Source organism: Tachypleus tridentatus, chromosome 6, assembly GCF_004210375.1.
Source record: "Tachypleus tridentatus isolate NWPU-2018 chromosome 6, ASM421037v1, whole genome shotgun sequence".
In the NCBI taxonomy this organism is placed as follows: Eukaryota; Metazoa; Arthropoda; class Merostomata; order Xiphosura; family Limulidae; genus Tachypleus; species Tachypleus tridentatus.
The window spans coordinates 150,895,803-150,915,669 of record NC_134830.1 but is presented as its reverse complement, the minus strand read 5'-3'; the positions used below and the strand labels follow the sequence as shown (position 1 = coordinate 150,915,669).

Below are 19,867 nucleotides of genomic sequence, written 5' to 3'. Positions count from 1 at the left end.
TAAACATCTGTTATATTATTTTATATTTTTGACATGAACTTGCTAGCTTATTGTCAGTAAAGTTGGATAATGTTGATAAAACACTTATTGTGCTTAGATATTGGTAAACTTACGAAACACAATCAATAGCGAGGTCCTGCACGGCCAAGCGTGTTAAGACGTTCGACTCGTAATCCGAGGGTCGCGGGTTCTAAACCCAGTCGCATCAAACATGCTCGCCCTTTCAGCTGTGGGGGGCGTTATAATGTGACGGTCAATCCTACTATTCGTTGGTAAAAGAGTAGCCCAAGAGTTGACGGTGGGTGATGATAACTAGCTGCCTTCCCTCTAGTCTTACATTACAAAATTAGGGACGGTTAGTGTAGATAGCCCTCGTGTAGCTTTGAGCGAAAATAAAACAACAACAATAATCAATAGCAAACAATACCCACATATTCAAACGTTTTAATTTATTATTACTGATTCAGAAAAGTGAACTAATGTGGGTTTTTCCTTATATTTACTAATGTTTGATTGAATTTTCATATGTCGAAGAGGTTATTAATTAAACTAAAGAGATTTATCCGTTAAAACTCGCTAGATCGGGTTTGTAGAAAGTATCCTGACCGTGATAAAAAGACGAGATTCCAAAGTTACATCAAAACAAAGCAACGCTTGCTTTAGGCCTGTGCCTGTTGTGTTTTCTCGGCGGTCTTCCCCTCACTACAAACGTAAGTACCATTTCTATCACTTACTTTAATCTGAGAGTCAATCTGAGAGTCTACTGGTAATAACTTCTTAACATTATAAATAAATGTTACATATGTTTAATTTAACAAACACTCTGCAAGCAGGTTTAATGTGCTAAGGTATCTTTGGAATTTGCTTGTATTTTTTAAGAAAAATTTTATTTTGTTAAGAGTTCAATTACGATTTTCTTTAGACGTATGTTGTTAATCTCGTGACTTGGTGGGTTAAGGCGTTCGACTCGTAATTTGAGGGTCACGGGTTCGAATTCCCGTTACACCAAACATGCTCGCCCTTTCAGCCGTGGGGACGTCGTAATGCGACGGTCAATCCTACTTTTCGTTAGTAAAAGAGTAGCCCAAGAGTTGGCGGTGGATGGTGATAGCTAGCTGCCTTATCTTACACTGCTATGTTACGGACGCTAGGACAGGTAGCCTTCTTGTAGCTTTGCGCGAATTTCTAAAAAACAAAAACAAAACAAACTCTTAGCTTGATAGAAAACTTACAAGATGCAAGATTAGAAACTACAATTAAGTTAATAAAGTCTGTCTACAGTAGATATTTCTGAATATCTAGTGAAAGGTTTTCAATGAAAATTTAATGAAACACGTTTTGTTATGAATCTGACATTTTTTTCAACGGAAAATGTGCATTTTTAGTAAATAAAACTCACAGACCAGTATTTAAGTTATGTCTCTTGTAGTACTCACTGTTTACTGTTTAATCAACAATACCGGTTCCATATAATAGACCAGTATTTACGTTATGTCTCTTGTAGTACTTACTGTTTACTGTTTAATTAACAATACCGGTTCCATATAATAGTCCAGTATTTACGTTATGTCTCTTGTATAACTTACTGTTTATTGTTTAATCAACAATATTGTTTCCATATAATAGACCCGTATTTACGTTATGTCTCTTGTATAACTTACTGTTTATTGTTTAATCAACAATACCGTTTCTATATAATAGACCAGTATTTACGTTATGTCTCTTGTATAACTTACTGTTTATTGTTTAATTAACAATACCGTTTCTATATAATAGACCAGTATTTACGTTATGTCTCTTGTATAACTTACTGTTTATTGTTTAATCAACAATACCGTTTCTATATAATAGACCAGTATTTACGTTATGTCTCTTGTATAACTTACTGTTTACTGTTTAATCAACAATACCGGTTCCATATAATAGACCAGTATTTACGTTGTGTCTCTTGTATAACTTACTGTTTATTGATTAATCAACAATATTGTTTCCATATAATAGACCAGTATTTACGTTATGTCTCTTGTATAACTTACTGTTTATTGTTTAATCAACAATATTGTTTCCATATAATAGACCCGTATTTACGTTATGTCTCTTGTATAACTTACTGTTTACTGTTTAATCAACAATACCGGTTCCATATAATAGACCAGTATTTACGTTGTGTCTCTTGTATAACTTACTGTTTATTGATTAATCAACAATACTGTTTCCATATAATAGACCAGTATTTAGGTTATGTCTCTTGTATAACTTACTGTTCACTGTTTAATCAACAATATTGTTTCCATATAATAGACCCGTATTTACGTTATGTCTCTTGTATAACTTACTGTTTACTGTTTAATCAACAATACTGTATCCATATAATAGACCAGTATTTACGTTATGTCTCTTGTATAACTTACTGTTTATTGTTTAATCAACAATACCGTTTCCATATAATAGACCCGTATTTACGTTATGTCTCTTGTATAACTTACTGTTTATTGTTTAATCAACAATACCGTTTCTATATAATAGACCAGTATTTACGTTATGTCTCTTGTATAACTTACTGTTTACTGTTTAATCAACAATACCGTTTCTATATAATAGACCAGTATTTACGTTATGTCTCTTGTATAACTTACTGTTTATTTTTAATCAACAATACCGTTTCTATATAATAGGCTGGTCTCTATGTTATGTATCTCTTGGACAACTATTGTGTGGGAGCTGCGGCTTTTCTTTACGCCATCTTTGAAATTTCAGGGGTCATGTACATATATGGTGAGTAGATGAAGAACCAATAAAGTGAGGTTTCGGTTTATGTGCTACTTCTCATTTCTTATATCAAGCAAAATAAAGTGTTTATAAACGGCCGATATGTTTCTAGCATCATGCCTTTCTTTAACTGTGTCCAGCGTACCTCAATGGACCAAAATGCAAATATTACTTGCTCTCTGTGTACCTTTAAGAAACATTAATTATCCTTAGGACTGGTTATACCAGTTGCTTTATTTTATAACAGAAAATAATTCAGGCTATAAAGTCACCACGTGACAAGTCTATCACTTACTTCTGTTTTTAAACTTTTGTTTCATGTAATTAACAAAACATTAAACGGTGCTCAGAGAAAACGTACGTTTTTTTTTCAGTTTGTCGGTAATCTGTTACATCCATACAAATAATCCATTTGTCTGTCTCCCTCTCCAGAACTTTTCTCGCAGATTTCTCGACCAAATGTCGTATCGTTTGGAAGACCTTTGTTCGAGGAGTCTGGATTGTCAATTGGCTTTTCAATTCACGACAATATCAACTACTTATTGCTTATTGAAACTTTTTAATACAATGAATATGATACAATATGACTCAATGTCTTTATCATCACGTGACGATTGTCTTCGATTTCAACTTTATTTTTTTAATTTGCAAAATATTTCACACAAACATTTAACTCGCGTGTAATTTCCTTTAAAAATCAATATTAGACCAAATACAATTTTTATGAGTGTCTTCGACTTATTTACGTATAAAATATGCGTTCGAAGTCCGTTTAAAACTACATGTTTATCATTTTGTGAACACGCATTTTGACGTTTCTGTGTAATTAGCTACGTTTGCCTTCATTGCAACTTTACGTTTACTTTAATACGTAATAATTTAGCTTTGGTTCATTTCATAAACCGCTATAAACACATTTAAGTTTTCTTCTTCTTTAATGCGAGGTTCTATTCTTTGTTTTTGTGAGTTTCTTTGTTTCAACTCGTACGTACAACTGTGACATACAGTAAACACTGTTTCATACTCCGTACAGTTATAAATACCATTACTGTACGTTATTGTTTACCTACGTGTGGTTTTAATAAATAAAGTTACGTTTATCTTACCACGTGACATTTCTTCAAATAGACACAGTTATCGATCTAACACGTGATGCAGGGTATAAAAACTACTGCACATGTTTTGCAAGAGGCGACTAGTTCATGATTATTCTACATGATGCGACTTGTAACATTACAATAGTATTTATAATAAACATTATTATATTACTTTCACAAAAACAATTTGTTTAGGAAATAACACTATGTTTGCAGATTTCGTCAGATAATAAACAACTTTCACGTTTAGAAACTAAAGGCCCGTCCCGCTAGTACAGTGGTGAGTCTGCGGATTTAGAACGCTAAAATCAGGTGTTCAATTTCCCTCAGTGGGCTCAGCAGATAGCCTCATGTGGCTTTTCTATAAGAAAAACACAATAGAAACTAAAGATATGTCTCCGGTTGACGTCGACTCGTAATTCGTGGGTTCGAATCCCCGTCGCACCAAACATGATCGCCCTTTCAGCCGTGGAGGCGTTATAATGTGACGGTCAATCCCACTATTCGTTGGTAAAAGAGTAGCCCAAGAGTTGGCGGTGGGTGGTGATGACTAGCTGCCTTCCCTCTAGTTTTACACTGCTAAATTAGGGACGGCAAGCGCAAATAGCCCTCGTGTAGCTTTGCGCGAAATTCAAAAACAAACAAACCAGTTGACGTCACATCATAAACATTCAGTTTGTTTAGGAATTAAAAATATGTCTCCAGTTGACATCACATTATAAACAATCTGTTTAAGAACTAAAGATATGTCTCCAGTTGATGTTATATTATAAAGAATGCGTTTGTTTAGGAACTAAAGATATATTTCCAGTTGATGTTACAACAAGAATCACCTTGTCAGGATATTTATAGAGATATTAACCTGACTTGGAGGTTATATTACTTTGTTTATTAACTTAGTTTTCCTCTCCAGCTCCAGACTGAACGTTTAACTATATAATAAATGGAATATATTACGTGTTTTAATGGAGTTTCTGTCTATTTGATATTATAAAGCGAAACACAAGTCCAAAAAGTATGTTTGTTTGTTTTGGATTTCGCGCAAAGCTACTCGAGGGCTATCTGCGCTAGCCGTCGCTAAGTTAGCAGTGTAAGACTAGAGGGAAGGCAGCTAGTCATCACCACCCATCGCCAACTCTTGGGCTACTCTTTTACCAACGAATAGTTGGATTGACCGTAACTTTATAACGCCCCCACGGCTGAAAGCGCGAGCATGTTTGGTGTAACGGGGATTCGAACCCGCGACCCTCGGGTTAGGAGTCGAACGCCGTCACACGCTTAGTATGTTAATATCAAACTAAGTGTTAACTACTGTATCTACTCTTTTCTGTAGTTGTTTAACAATAATATCTCTTGATTCAGGTTGGAGACAATTTTGTAACGATGTACACTTTATGCTGGGGTTTCCCGTGGGCTGGTTTTGGAAGGTAACATGGGTCGTAGTTGCTCCCTTCACCATGCTTGTAAGTTTCGTGGATAGACTGTGGTAACGTAGTCTTAGTTTCATTGTGTTCTGTTCTGAATTACCATACTTTTATCATGATGTTATTTAGTAGCTTAGTTTTTGTAGTTGTTGTTAGTTTGATGTACTGATTGTCACGTTATACACAATATAGTTGTTGTTAGTTTGATGTACCGATTGTTACGTTATACACAATGTAGTTGTTGTTAGTTTGATGTACTGATTGTAACGTTATACGCAATGTAGTTGTTGTTAGTTTGATGTACTGATTGTAACGTTATACGCAATGTAGTTGTTGTTAGTTTGATGTACCGATTGTAACGTTATACACAATGTAGTTGTTGTTAGTTTGATGTACCGATTGTAACGTTATACACAATATAGTTGTTGTTAGTTTGATGTACTGATTGTAACGTTATACACAATGTAGTTGTTGTTAGTTTGATGAACTGATTGTAACGTTATACACATTGTAGTTGTTGTTAGTTTGATGTACTGATTGTAACGTTATACACAATGTAGTTGTTGTTAGTTTGATGTACTGATTGTAACGTTATACACAATGTAGTTGTTGTTAGTTTGATGTACCGATTGTTACGTTATACACAATGTAGTTGTTGTTAGTTTGATGTACTGATTGTAACGTTATACACAATGTAGTTGTTGTTAGTTTGATGTACTGATTGTAACGTTATACGCAATGTAGTTGTTGTTAGTTTGATGTACCGATTGTAACGTTATACACATTGTAGTTGTTGTTAGTTTGATGTACTGATTGTAACGTTATACACAATGTAGTTGTTGTTAGTTTGATGTACCGATTGTAACGTTATACACATTGTAGTTGTTGTTAGTTTGATGTACTGATTGTCACGTTATACACAATATAGTTGTTGTTAGTTTGATGTACTGATTCTAACGTTATACACAATGTAGTTGTTGTTAGTTTGATGTACTGATTGTAACGTTATACACATTGTAGTTGTTGTTAGTTTGATGTACTGATTGTAACGTTATACACAATGTAGTTGTTGTTAGTTTGATGTACTGATTGTCACGTTATACACAATATAGTTGTTGTTAGTTTGATGTACTGATTCTAACGTTATACACAATGTAGTTGTTGTTAGTTTGATGTACTGATTGTAACGTTATACACATTGTAGTTGTTGTTAGTTTGATGTACTGATTGTAACGTTATACACAATATAGTTGTTGTTAGTTTGATGTACTGATTCTAACGTTATACACAATGTAGTTGTTGTTAGTTTGATGTACTGATTGTAACGTTATACACATTGTAGTTGTTGTTAGTTTGATGTACTGATTGTAACGTTATACACAATATAGTTGTTGTTAGTTTGATGTACCGATTGTAACGTTATACACATTGTAGTTGTTGTTAGTTTGATGTACCGATTGTAACGTTATACACAATATAGTTGTTGTTAGTTTGATGTACCGATTGTAACGTTATACACAATATAGTTGTTGTTAGTTTGATGTACCGATTGTAACGTTATACACAATGTAGTTGTTGTTAGTTTGATGTACTGATTGTAACGTTATACGCAATGTAGTTGTTGTTAGTTTGATGTACCGATTGTAACGTTATACACAATGTAGTTGTTGTTAGTTTGATGTACTGTTTGTAACGTTATACACAATGTAGTTGTTGTTAGTTTGATGTACCGATTGTAACGTTATACGCAATGTAGTTGTTGTTAGTTTGATGTACCGATTGTAACGTTATACACAATGTAGTTGTTGTTAGTTTGATGTACCGATTGTAACGTTATACACAATGTAGTTGTTGTTAGTTTGATGTACCGATTGTAACGTTATACACAATATAGTTGTTGTTAGTTTGATGTACTGATTGTAACGTTATACACAATGTAGTTGTTGTTAGTTTGATGAACTGATTGTAACGTTATACACAATGTAGTTGTTGTTAGTTTGATGTACTGATTGTAACGTTATACACATTGTAGTTGTTGTTAGTTTGATGTACTGATTGTAACGTTATACACAATGTAGTTGTTGTTAGTTTGATGTACTGATTGTAACGTTATACACAATGTAGTTGTTGTTAGTTTGATGTACCGATTGTTACGTTATACACAATGTAGTTGTTGTTAGTTTGATGTACTGATTGTAACGTTATACACAATGTAGTTGTTGTTAGTTTGATGTACTGATTGTAACGTTATACGCAATGTAGTTGTTGTTAGTTTGATGTACCGATTGTAACGTTATACACATTGTAGTTGTTGTTAGTTTGATGTACTGATTGTAACGTTATACACAATGTAGTTGTTGTTAGTTTGATGTACCGATTGTAACGTTATACACATTGTAGTTGTTGTTAGTTTGATGTACTGATTGTCACGTTATACACAATATAGTTGTTGTTAGTTTGATGTACTGATTCTAACGTTATACACAATGTAGTTGTTGTTAGTTTGATGTACTGATTGTAACGTTATACACATTGTAGTTGTTGTTAGTTTGATGTACTGATTGTAACGTTATACACAATGTAGTTGTTGTTAGTTTGATGTACCGATTGTAACGTTATACACAATGTAGTTGGTGTTAGTTTGATGTACTGATTGTAACGTTATACACAATATAGTTGTTGTTAGTTTGATGTACCGATTGTAACGTTATACACAATATAGTTGTTGTTAGTTTGATGTACCGATTGTAACGTTATACACATTGTAGTTGTTGTTAGTTTGATGTACCGATTGTAACGTTATACACAATATAGTTGTTGTTAGTTTGATGTACCGATTGTAACGTTATACACAATATAGTTGTTGTTAGTTTGATGTACCGATTGTAACGTTATACACAATGTAGTTGTTGTTAGTTTGATGTACTGATTGTAACGTTATACACAATGTAGTTGTTGTTAGTTTGATGTACTGATTGTAACGTTATAATATTATTGTAATATTAGCTATTAATTTTATTTCTAAATGAATAAGTCACAATAAAACAATTCCCCTAACAAACCTGGTAATGCAGTTTTTAATTTATATCTTTTCAAAGGCCTGTCGGTTAGAGCTTTCGACTTTCATTCTAATAGTTGTTGGTTCCTGTCCCACCAAACATTCTCGTAGTTTCAGCCGTGGGGGCGTTGTATAGTGAGGGTCAATTATAAGAGTAAAAGAGTATCCCACGAGTTGGTGGTGGGTAGTGTTTACAAGAGTAAAAGAGTATCCCACGAATTGGTGGTGGGTAGTGTTTACAAGAGTAAAAGAGTATCCCACGAATTGGTGGTGGGTAGTGTTTACAAGAGTAAAAGAGTATCCCACGAGTTGGTGGTGGGTAGTGTTTACAAGAGTAAAAGAGTATCCCACGAATTGGTGGTGGGTAGTGTTTACAAGCTGCTTTTCATTCAGTTTATCATGACCAAAGTCACGACGGTTAACATAGATAGCCCTCATGTAGCTTTTCGGGAAGTTGAAACCAAACTTCCTTACACAAAAGCGCGTGTAAAAATAGTAAATCGGTAGGCTTATAACGCTAAAAAAATCGGGCTTTCATATCCGCAGCGAGTGAAGCATAGACAGCTCATTATGTACCGTTATGTTTTACAACAAGGTATTTCACTCTCCACTTTTATACAGTTTAGAGACATTGTTTTCATTATTTTCCACAACTTGCACGATGCTGTTAACAATAGCTTAGACGTTGTACGCGAAGTACTCCCATCCGGTGTGTGGGTCCTTCATGTGCAGATACTTCTCTTACTAAGGTTGTCTCACATTTTACTTTATGTATGAATGACATGTTGTAGAAGTAGTTCAACCTACTTTTATATGTTAATATCTGTAATATGACATATTTTTATTTGCTCAAATTTCAGTTGTTTTTTTTTTATAGTGTTTGACTTACTATTTAAACTGGTTAATAGCTGATCTGTATCTATGGTAACGTTAAGTTTGAGACGTGAATGACGGTAGATATGTATTTGTTTTTATATTTTACCACGTTATCAGTATCTATGGTAACGTTAAGTTTAAGATGTAAATAAGGGTAAATATGTATTTGTTTTTATTGTTTACTAGGTTATCAGTATCTATGGTAACGTTAAGTTTGAGACGTGAATATGGGTAAATATGTATTTGTTTTTGATTGTTTACTAGGTTATCTACGTCTGTGGTAACGTTAAGTTTGAGACGTGAATGAGGGTAAATATGTATTTGTTTTTATTGTTTACTAGGTTATCAGTATCTATGGTAACGTTAAGTTTGAGACGTGAATGAGGGCAAATATGTATTTGTTTTTGATTGTTTACTAAGTTATCTACGTCTATGGTAACGTTATGTTTGACGCGTGAATGAGGGTAAATATGTATTTGTTTTTTATTGTTTACTAGGTTATCTACGTCTATGGTAACGTTATGTTTGAGACGTGAATGAGGGTAAATATGTATTTGTTTTTGATTGTTTACTAGGTTATCTACGTCTATGGTAACGTTATGTTTGAGACGTGAATGAGGGTAAATATGTATTTGTTTTTTATTGTTTAGTAGGTTATCTACGTCTATGGTAACGTTATGTTTGAGACGTAAATGAGGGTAAATATGTATTTGTTTTTGATTGTTTACTAGGTTATCTACGTCTATGGTAACGTTATGTTTGAGACGTAAATGAGGGTAAATATGTATTTGTTTTTGATTGTTTACTAGGTTATCTACGTCTATGGTAACGTTATGTTTGAGACGTAAATGAGGGTAAATATGTATTTGTTTTTTATTGTTTAGTAGGTTATCTACGTCTATGGTAACGTTATGTTTGAGACGTAAATGAGGGTAAATATGTATTTGTTTTTGATTGTTTACTAGGTTATCTACGTCTATGGTAACGTTATGTTGGGTATCAGTGTTCGAAAGAGCGACAATGGGATTCCTTCTTGGGGAGAGGCTCTTGGATGGGTATTGGCTGCTGTAGCTTGGATTCAGATTCCAGTGTGGATGGTGATAATTGTGAACAGAAATCCAGGAAAAACCGTAAAAGCGGTATGGACTTGACTTGTTTATTTTGTAACCAAAACACTTTATGAATTATTTCTCACCACGCATAAGAGTTACACTATGAGTTACACTGAAGTTTCCAACTTTATGTAACACTTTCAGAACTTCCTCTTGGCTCTCCAGTCGAAGAAAGAGTGGGGACCTAAGAACTTGCTCGAGATAGGGGCGTGGAAACAGTGGAACAAAAAGAAGAGTGGGTCGGACAATTTAGTGTTTTATTGTAATCCAAGGTATAGTGATCAAATCGACGACGAAGAAAATATAGAAAACGATATGCAAACCTGAAACAACATGTACCAATTATTAAGTGATTGTTTGAATACTTGAAATAATGTTATCTGTTACTAAATTATCCATTTTTATGTATAAAAGTATTAGTTCACACTTTTATAACGTTATAGTACTGTCAGAAATCTTGTATAGTTCTCAGCACACTGCAAATAAAATTATCCACTTATGTTACTTTCTGGTAAATAATTGTCATATTCGACTTCATTAACAATTTTATACTGGAGGGTTTTCCATGATACGTAATTCGATCCACTCATACAATAATTTATTGTTTTACTGTTTTTACCTAACGTACGATAATTATGATGTTCACTAGGTGTCGCTTTATTCCAGCTCAAGAGCAACATAGAATAACACCAGTTACAATAACCACCAAAAATCTGCACGCTTCCAACGCTACAAATTAGGGTTCGATACCCCTTGTGAACAAAGCACAGATAGCTTCTGCAAATTTATGGTTAACAATCAAACAAAGATAACTGAAGAACGTTTTTGTAAATCTTAACACCGGTTTTGTAGTTTCGAGAAATCGAGATAAAGGTAAAAAGGATTATGACAAGTTAATTTTCAGGGTGGTGAAATATCCAGTTCATAACAAAGTATTCATGTGGCATTTCACTCCCTCAGTCGTGTGATACACAAACTTGTTGTTGATATCTGCTTCATAGTGTTCACAAGTCTCATTGTTACCTCACGTATGAGTTTCATATTGTTTAAAAACCGACCAATAGATGTATAACATTATTTAAAATGACTGAACCTAATTGTTACAATCATTGTTACATGTATGAGTTTCGTATTGTTTAAAAACCGACCAATAGATGTATAACATTATTTAAAATGACTGAACCTAATTGTTACAATCATTGTTACATGTATGAGTTTCATATTGTTTAAAAACCGACCAATAGATGTATAACATTATTTAAAATGACTGAACCTAATTGTTACAATCATTGTTACATGTATGAGTTTCATATTGTTTAAAAACCGACCAATAGATGTATATTGTAAAATGACATATTGAAAAAACCGACCAATAGATGTATAACATTATTTAAAATGACTGAACCTAATTGTTACAATCATTGTTACATGTATGAGTTTCATATTGTTTAAAAACCGACCAATAGATGTATAACATTATTTAAAATGACTGAACCAAATTGTTACAATCATTGTTACATGTATGAGTTTCATATTGTTTAAAAACCGACCAATAGATGTATAACATTATTTAAAATGACTGAACCAAATTGTTACAATCATTGTTACATGTATGAGTTTCATATTGTTTAAAAACCGACCAATAGATGTATAACATTATTTAAAATGACTGAACCTAATTGTTACAATCATTGTTACATGTATGAGTTTCGTATTGTTTAAAAACCGACCAATAGATGTATAACATTATTTAAAATGACTGAACCTAATTGTTACAATCATTGTTACATGTATGAGTTTCATATTGTTTAAAAACCGACCAATAGATGTATAACATTATTTAAAATGACTGAACCTAATTGTTACAATCATTGTTACATGTATGAGTTTCATATTGTTTAAAAACCGACCAATAGATGTATAACATTATTTAAAATGACTGAACCTAATTGTTACAATCATTGTTACATGTATGAGTTTCATATTGTTTAAAACCGACCAATAGATGTATAACATTATTTAAAATGACCAAATTGAACCTAATTGTTAACATTATTTAAAATGACTGAACCAAATTGTTACAATCATTGTTACATGTATGAGTTTCATATTGTTTAAAACCGACCAATAGATGTATAACATTATTTAAAATGACTGAACCTAATTGTTACAATCATTGTTATGAGTTTCATGTATGATGTATAACATTATTTAAAATGACTGAACCAAATTGTTTCATTGTTATTGTTTCATAAAAACCGACCAATAGATGTATAACATTATTTAAAATGACTGAACCTAATTGTTACAATCATTGTTACCATGTATGAGTTTCATATTGTTTAAAAACCGACCAATAGATGTATAACATTATTTAAAATGACTGAACCTAATTGTTACAATCATTGTTACCTCATGTATGAGTTTCATATTGTTTAAAAACCGACCAATAGATGTATAACATTATTTAAAATGACTGAACCTAATTGTTACAATCATTGTTACATGTATGAGTTTCGTATTGTTTAAAAACCGACCAATAGATGTATAACATTTAAAATGACTGAACCTAATTGTTACAATCATTGTTACATGTATGAGTTTCGTATTGTTTAAAAACCGACCAATAGATGTATAACATTATTTAAAATGACTGAACCTAATTGTTACAATCATTGTTACATGTATGAGTTTCGTATTGTTTAAAAACCGACCAATAGATGTATAACATTATTTAAAATGACTGAACCTAATTGTTACAATCATTGTTACATGTATGAGTTTCATATTGTTTAAAAACCGACCAATAGATGTATAACATTATTTAAAATGACTGAACCTAATTGTTACAATCATTGTTACCTCATGTATGAGTTTCATATTGTTTAAAAACCGACCAATAGATGTATAACATTATTTAAAATGACTGAACCTAATTGTTACAATCATTGTTACCTCATGTATGAGTTTCATATTGTTTAAAAACCGACCAATAGATGTATAACATTTAAAATGACTGAACCTAATTGTTACAATCATTGTTACCTCATATATGAGTTTCATATTGTTTTAAAACCGACCAATAGATGTATAACATTATTTAAAATGACTGAACCTAATTGTTACAATCATTGTTACCTCATGTATGAGTTTCGTATTGTTTAAAAACCGACCAATAGATGTATAACATTATTTAAAATGACTGAACCTAATTGTTACAATCATTGTTACCTCATGTATGAGTTTCATATTGTTTAAAACCGACCAATAGATGTATAACATTATTTAAAATGACTGAACCTAATTGTTACAATCATTGTTACCTCATGTATGAGTTTCATATTGTTTAAAACCGACCAATAGATGTATAACATTATTTAAAATGACTGAACCTAATTGTTACAATCATTGTTACCTCATGTATGAGTTTCATATTGTTTAAAAACCGACCAATAGATGTATAACATTATTTAAAATGACTGAACCTAATTGTTACAATCATTGTTACATGTATGAGTTTCATATTGTTTAAAAACCGACCAATAGATGTATAACATTATTTAAAATGACTGAACCTAATTGTTACAATCATTGTTACCTCATGTATGAGTTTCATATTGTTTAAAAACCGACCAATAGATGTATAACATTATTTAAAATGACTGAACCTAATTGTTACAATCATTGTTACCTCATGTATGAGTTTCATATTGTTTAAAAACCGACCAATAGATGTATAACATTATTTAAAATGACTGAACCTAATTGTTACAATCATTGTTACATGTATGAGTTTCATATTGTTTAAAAACCGACCAATAGATGTATAACATTGTTTAAAATGACTGAACCTAACTGTTACAATCATTGTTACATTATGAGTTTCATATTGTTTAAAAACCGACCAATAGATGTATAACATTATTTAAAATGACTGAACCTAATTGTTACAATCATTGTTACCTCATGTATGAGTTTCATATTGTTTAAAAACCGACCAATAGATGTATAACATTGTTTAAAATGACTGAACCTAATTGTTACAATCATTGTTACATGTATGAGTTTCGTATTGTTTAAAAACCGACCAATAGATGTATAACATTTAAAATGACTGAACTTAATTGTTACAATCATTGTTACCTCATATATGAGTTTCATATTGTTTTAAAACCGACCAATAGATGTATAACATTATTTAAAATGACTGAACCAAAGTGTAACAATATTTAAACTGTTTAATTTCGTAAAAAATGTAAGAAACCCGATTTTTGCTTTTGCCACAAATAACACACACGTTAAGATCAAACCTTTAAGTGCACCCCAATTGTTTAAAAAAAATGCTATATCAAGTAAAAAACAAATCCTGTTAGGTCTATAACATTTTAAAACGATACACTCCTAATCTAGTCCCTTAGAAACTTTCAAATATTAGAAGAGTATATAGTCCAATTCACTCTCTATTTGTCATATACGTTGCCTGCATACAACAAATATTTCGACTTGGCGAAACAACATTCTAATAAACTTAAAAGCCATATCTTACGACAAGTATAATTGTAATTCTCGCTGGTCCGTAAAAGGTGTTCGCAGTCATAAGAGCTGTTGTATTTAATGTTTGTTCTATCCCAGCAGGCCTTAAGAGCTCTGGATTGAGATAAATACGTCGTCGGCAATGGATGTGACCAATAGGACACGAGTTGGAACACTATATTTATGTGCTCTTCTAATTAATGAAAGTTCCTAAGGGTTCATATTAAGAATAGAGTGCTTAAAAATGTAATAAGCCTTATACTGATGTATTATGACAAATATAATTGATTGAATTAGTACAGTAAGGCGTTACGAATCTTCGACAAAGCTTCGTTACAAACTGGAAAGTCCAGGTAGAATTTGTTCTTATATTACCGTTCGTTCTTCAAATATAAACATGAGTTAAATTAAGACTGTAGAAGTTATTACATTTTCTTCTGTATCCTCAGTAGTCTGCAGCCCTAACGCTAAAAGCCGGGTTTTAATACCCGTAGTGATTAGGGTAAATACAGCCAATGACGTGGCTATGCGTTTTACAACAACCAATCAAAATTGTTTTGTAAGACCGTAACAATACGCGTTTTAGCAGCGACATCTATCATATTTTAAAGTAAAGATCGCTGTTAATTAAAGGAACAAACAAAAAATCATTTTACAACTTATAAAACATGGCAAGTCTCGAAATGTATTTTTGAACTACATGAAGACTTCGCGACATTTTATTGACGCTATACGCGAAAAGGAAGTTTCGTAATAATTAAAATTAAGAATAAAAATAATATCTTAATAATAGATTTTGCGACATCTTAAATTGAAAAATAATTGTGCGGTGTTCTGAATTAACGATAATTTTCGTTATGTTTTAAGCAAACAGTAAGTTTCGTAATTATTCAAACAAGCTGTTTGCTGGATGATACTGTAAGCGAATAAACACCTTAGCTGTTTTCCACAACTTTTTTTTGTTTTGAATTTTCGCGCAAAGCTACACGAGGGTTGTCTACGCTGGTGGTCCATAATTTAGCAGTGTAAGACTAGAGGGAAGGCAGATAATCATCACCCCCCACCGATAACTTGGGCTATCCTTTTACCAATAAATAGTGGGATTGACTGTAACATTATAACGCTCCCACGGCTTCAAGGGCGAGTATGTTTGGTGTGATAAGGATTCGAAACCGCGACCATCAGATTACGAATCGAGAAGTTTTGAATTTACGAACAAATAAGATATGTGTAACTTCAAATAAATAATATGTTTAGTAACTATCCGAATAAATAGTAAATTACATGATATTTTCGATACACAGTAAATTTCTATGTATTAATTACCCTTGGAATGAAACATTAAGTCGTATTGCTGAATGTGTTTGAAGAGTGGATGAAATAATTAGTCCTATCTTATGTAAATATATTGATATATAGACGTGTCTTTGCCACGCAACACACAAAGAAGCATAACATGGGATATGAATTTGAAAACTATTTTAATAGCAGAAGTTCGAAAAATATTTGTTACATCTAGAACTAAAGTTACGAAATACAACTTTTTATTTAGTTTACTGACCGATGAGACCAGACATGGCTAAGTGGTTGGAGCACTTGACTCGAAAACTGAGGGTCGTGGGTTCGAATCCCCGTCACACCAAACATGCTCGCCCTTTTAGCCATTTGGTCGTTATGAAAGAGACGGCCAATCTCACTATTCGGTGGTAAAATATTATGCCAAGAATTGTCGGTGATGCCTAGCTGCATTTCCTCTTGTCTTTCAATGCTAAATCAGGGACGGCTAGCATAGTTAGCTCTCGTGTAGCTTTGCGCGCAATTCAAAAAACAAACAGATCAATAGTGAAGACAACTTTTATTGACTATCGGACTATTTTATAAACTGTTTCTATTGACGAATTCTACTGTCCAAACTATGCTATGTTTAACCAAATGGTATAATATGTCAAAGGAACGAGCTCGTAATGTTTTAGCTTGTTAAATATTTATCTCCCTCATCGAAATGATTAGGGGATGGGGGTAAAACGATAACCATTCAAGTCCGTCAGTCTGTAGACATTTAATTTTCTCACGATAAAGTACATCTAAAGAACAAAGTTCAAACTTCACAGGTCATTTTCTATGGGATGGAAAAGAACCCTATCTATATTTAGGGTTAACAGGTTAAAGGTTAAGGTCACCGTTTTAGTAATCAACAAGAAACATCGGTTTGGAGGAGACTGCCTTCCTACCCGTGGCTATCACAGACATACAGTGTTGTGCTGGTTCTTTAATGGCCATAAAGGCTGGAAAGGCCAGGTCAATCTCGTCGAAGATTCGCTAGTACAAAAATTAAGGGCCCAACATGGCCAGGTGGTTAAGGCACTCAACTCGTAATTCGTGGGTTCGAATCCCCGTCACATAAAACGTGCTCGTTATTTCAGCCGTAGAGGCGTTATAATGTGACGGTCAATCCCTCTATTCGTTGGTAAAAGAGTAGCTCAAGAATTGGCGGTGGGTGGTGATGACTAGCTGCCTTCCCTCTAATCTTACACTGCAAAATTGAGGACGGCTAGCGCAGATACCCTAGTATAGCTTTGTGCGAAATAAAAAAATTAAACGTTGGACGGTGTATGTCCGCTAATGTGTGGCTACTTACTCAGATACCTTCCGCCATTGTGATAGCTTTCAAATTATATACTGTACGTTTGCTGCCATTGGATGTTTGTTTTTGAAATTTCGCACAAAGCTACTCGAGGGCTATCTGTGCTAGCCGTCCATAATTTAGCAGTGTAAGACCAGAGGGAAGGCAGCTAGTCATCACCACCCACCGCCAACTCTTGGGCTACTCTTTTACCAACGAATAGTGGGATTGACCGTAACAATATAACGCCCCCACGGCTGAGAGGGCGAACATGTTTAGCGCGACGTGGGCGCGAACCCGCGACCCTCGGATTACGAGTCGCACGCCTTACGCGCTTGGCCATGCCAGGCCGTGCCATTGGAGGATTTCGTTTTGTATTTTTGTTGTTGTTTTTTTTGATAAATATTCTACTATGCATTTTTCTGTTATTAACAGAATTGTTCTTTTATATGTGTAACTGTTTTATTTATCACATAGAAATGTTTATAACTCGTAATGTAAGAACAGTTTTAGCATATCACAACATGTATTTTATAACAAAAGTAACTGAATTTAAAACCATGTAAGTAATACAAACCCTAAAGTACACTAACTAGTGTTAAGTTACACATCTTTCGAGAGCCTCGGTGATGAGATTAAGGGCTTGTAACCCTACAACCCGGGATTCGATTCCTCTCGGTGTACACAACGCTGATAACCAATAGTGTAGATCTGTGCTTAATAACAAACGAAAACAGTAAAACTGATCGTGATTGGCCATTTTTACATTGATTGAAAGACAGGCAACATATCATTAACTTCGTATTATTATACTTAATCATACTGAAGATTTTTTGTTGTATGTGAAAGGCCTCGTCGGCGCTAAACATCGCTTGTATGGTTGAGGTTGATACGTGACTATAAACTTTCTATTTATTTTCACTCACAGGTTAAGATTTGTTTTCTTAAGCTATTTAATACTATCTATTTCGAGCAAACAATAAAAGAAACTTGACTGCTGGAAAAGTATACCCGGAGATCTTGCGCAAACGAAGTGATCCAGTCAACAGTGCATGCCTGATGTTTCGAAGCATTTGGTCTATAGATATCAACTATATTGACAACCCAAGACTACGCGATAAGCAGAAGCTATACTGCGTTATTCGAACGTATTTCCTTTGCAGTTGTTGCCGGAACGATCGAGACAGTCGGCGCATGCGTGGCACTTACTCTTCGTGGAACGTCCCTGCACATTTATCTAGCTTCAGACTCGTTGTTTTATGTGCTATCATCAAGAAGGGACGTAGAGCCGTGGGGTTTTTCGACTGACGTTTCTGTGGACTCTCAAATGTGTGGGGATCTTATGTGGGGATCTCTATTGCTTCTACACTTTGTCATCAAACCCTGTTAGAGAGAAGAGAATTGAGTTTGAATATTAAATAAACAAACGATAGGAACGTTATGTGATTGAGGCTGATTAAGGTTTGTATGTTGTTCAGTTAACATCAGTTGTTCAGTGAATGTTGTTGGTATAATTTCGAATACCTATGGCTTGTGTAACAATGTAATTACGTGGGAGCGGTCAGACATTCCAATGTGAACACTTACAGTGACATTCCGATGTCTGACTTGCTGATGCGATCCTATAAATCTGGAGTCAGAGTAGAGATTATCCAGTGAGGTGTTATCCCTGCAGTAACTACGGTTGAGACGAGATACGTCACTAAACGTGACGCTCGGTATGGTTTAGTAATCTAACAATGGACAGTTCAAACTTCATCCAAGTGTATCGCAGGGAAGTATAAACATATCACCGACCACTCACAAAAATAACGTAACGAAACAAGAAAAAAAAAACAACTACAGGCCCTTGTTTGTGGTGTTAGGAACATTTCAAAATTATTTTCCTTATGACAACGAACAATATTCGAAAAAGAAAACGTTCAAATCTATTGTGACATCATGAATAATGCTGCAGTCATTGGTCGACAGATCCGACAGAATAATGTGAACTATAGGGGTTCGGTATACGGACCGTCCCATCCTCCACAAGCCAACAGCCGAAAGAATCCAAAGGGTTTGTCTGTGTTGAGGAACAAGGCTAGCTTCTCGTGTATTTGGTCGAGCATCAAGGCCCTGAGCGGCGGAATATTTCTCTTTGCTGGCGGCATGGCAATGATGGTTGTGGGTTTTTTCGCTGAACCTCTCTCCACCAGGTTCGTGGAACTTGGAAACGGAACAGTGATATCAAAGAAGGACGCCGATCTGAAACTTCACCTGACAAACTTAGGTTACGTAGGCCCCGTTATCATGGGCATTGGCGGTATAGCCATTGTCGCAGCCGTCGTCTTCGCCTTTGATGCTAAAGAGCCCGTAGGATCGAAAATAGTGCCAAT

General features: G+C 33.9%; 1 protein-coding gene across 1 annotated transcript in view; it reads left to right on the top strand.

Moving 5' to 3' along the window:
- LOC143254050 (sodium-dependent nutrient amino acid transporter 1-like) overlaps positions 1 to 10,840 on the top strand; it is a 49,558-nt gene extending 38,718 nt beyond the window's left edge. The window contains 6 exon segments of the mRNA XM_076508789.1: positions 581 to 613; positions 615 to 710; positions 2,676 to 2,775; positions 5,229 to 5,329; positions 10,190 to 10,363; positions 10,481 to 10,840. Of these exon segments, the coding sequence (XP_076364904.1) occupies positions 581 to 613; positions 615 to 710; positions 2,676 to 2,775; positions 5,229 to 5,329; positions 10,190 to 10,363; positions 10,481 to 10,663 (687 nt within the window). The 3' untranslated portion in view covers positions 10,664 to 10,840.
- The last annotated feature ends 9,027 nt before the right edge of the window (positions 10,841 to 19,867 follow it).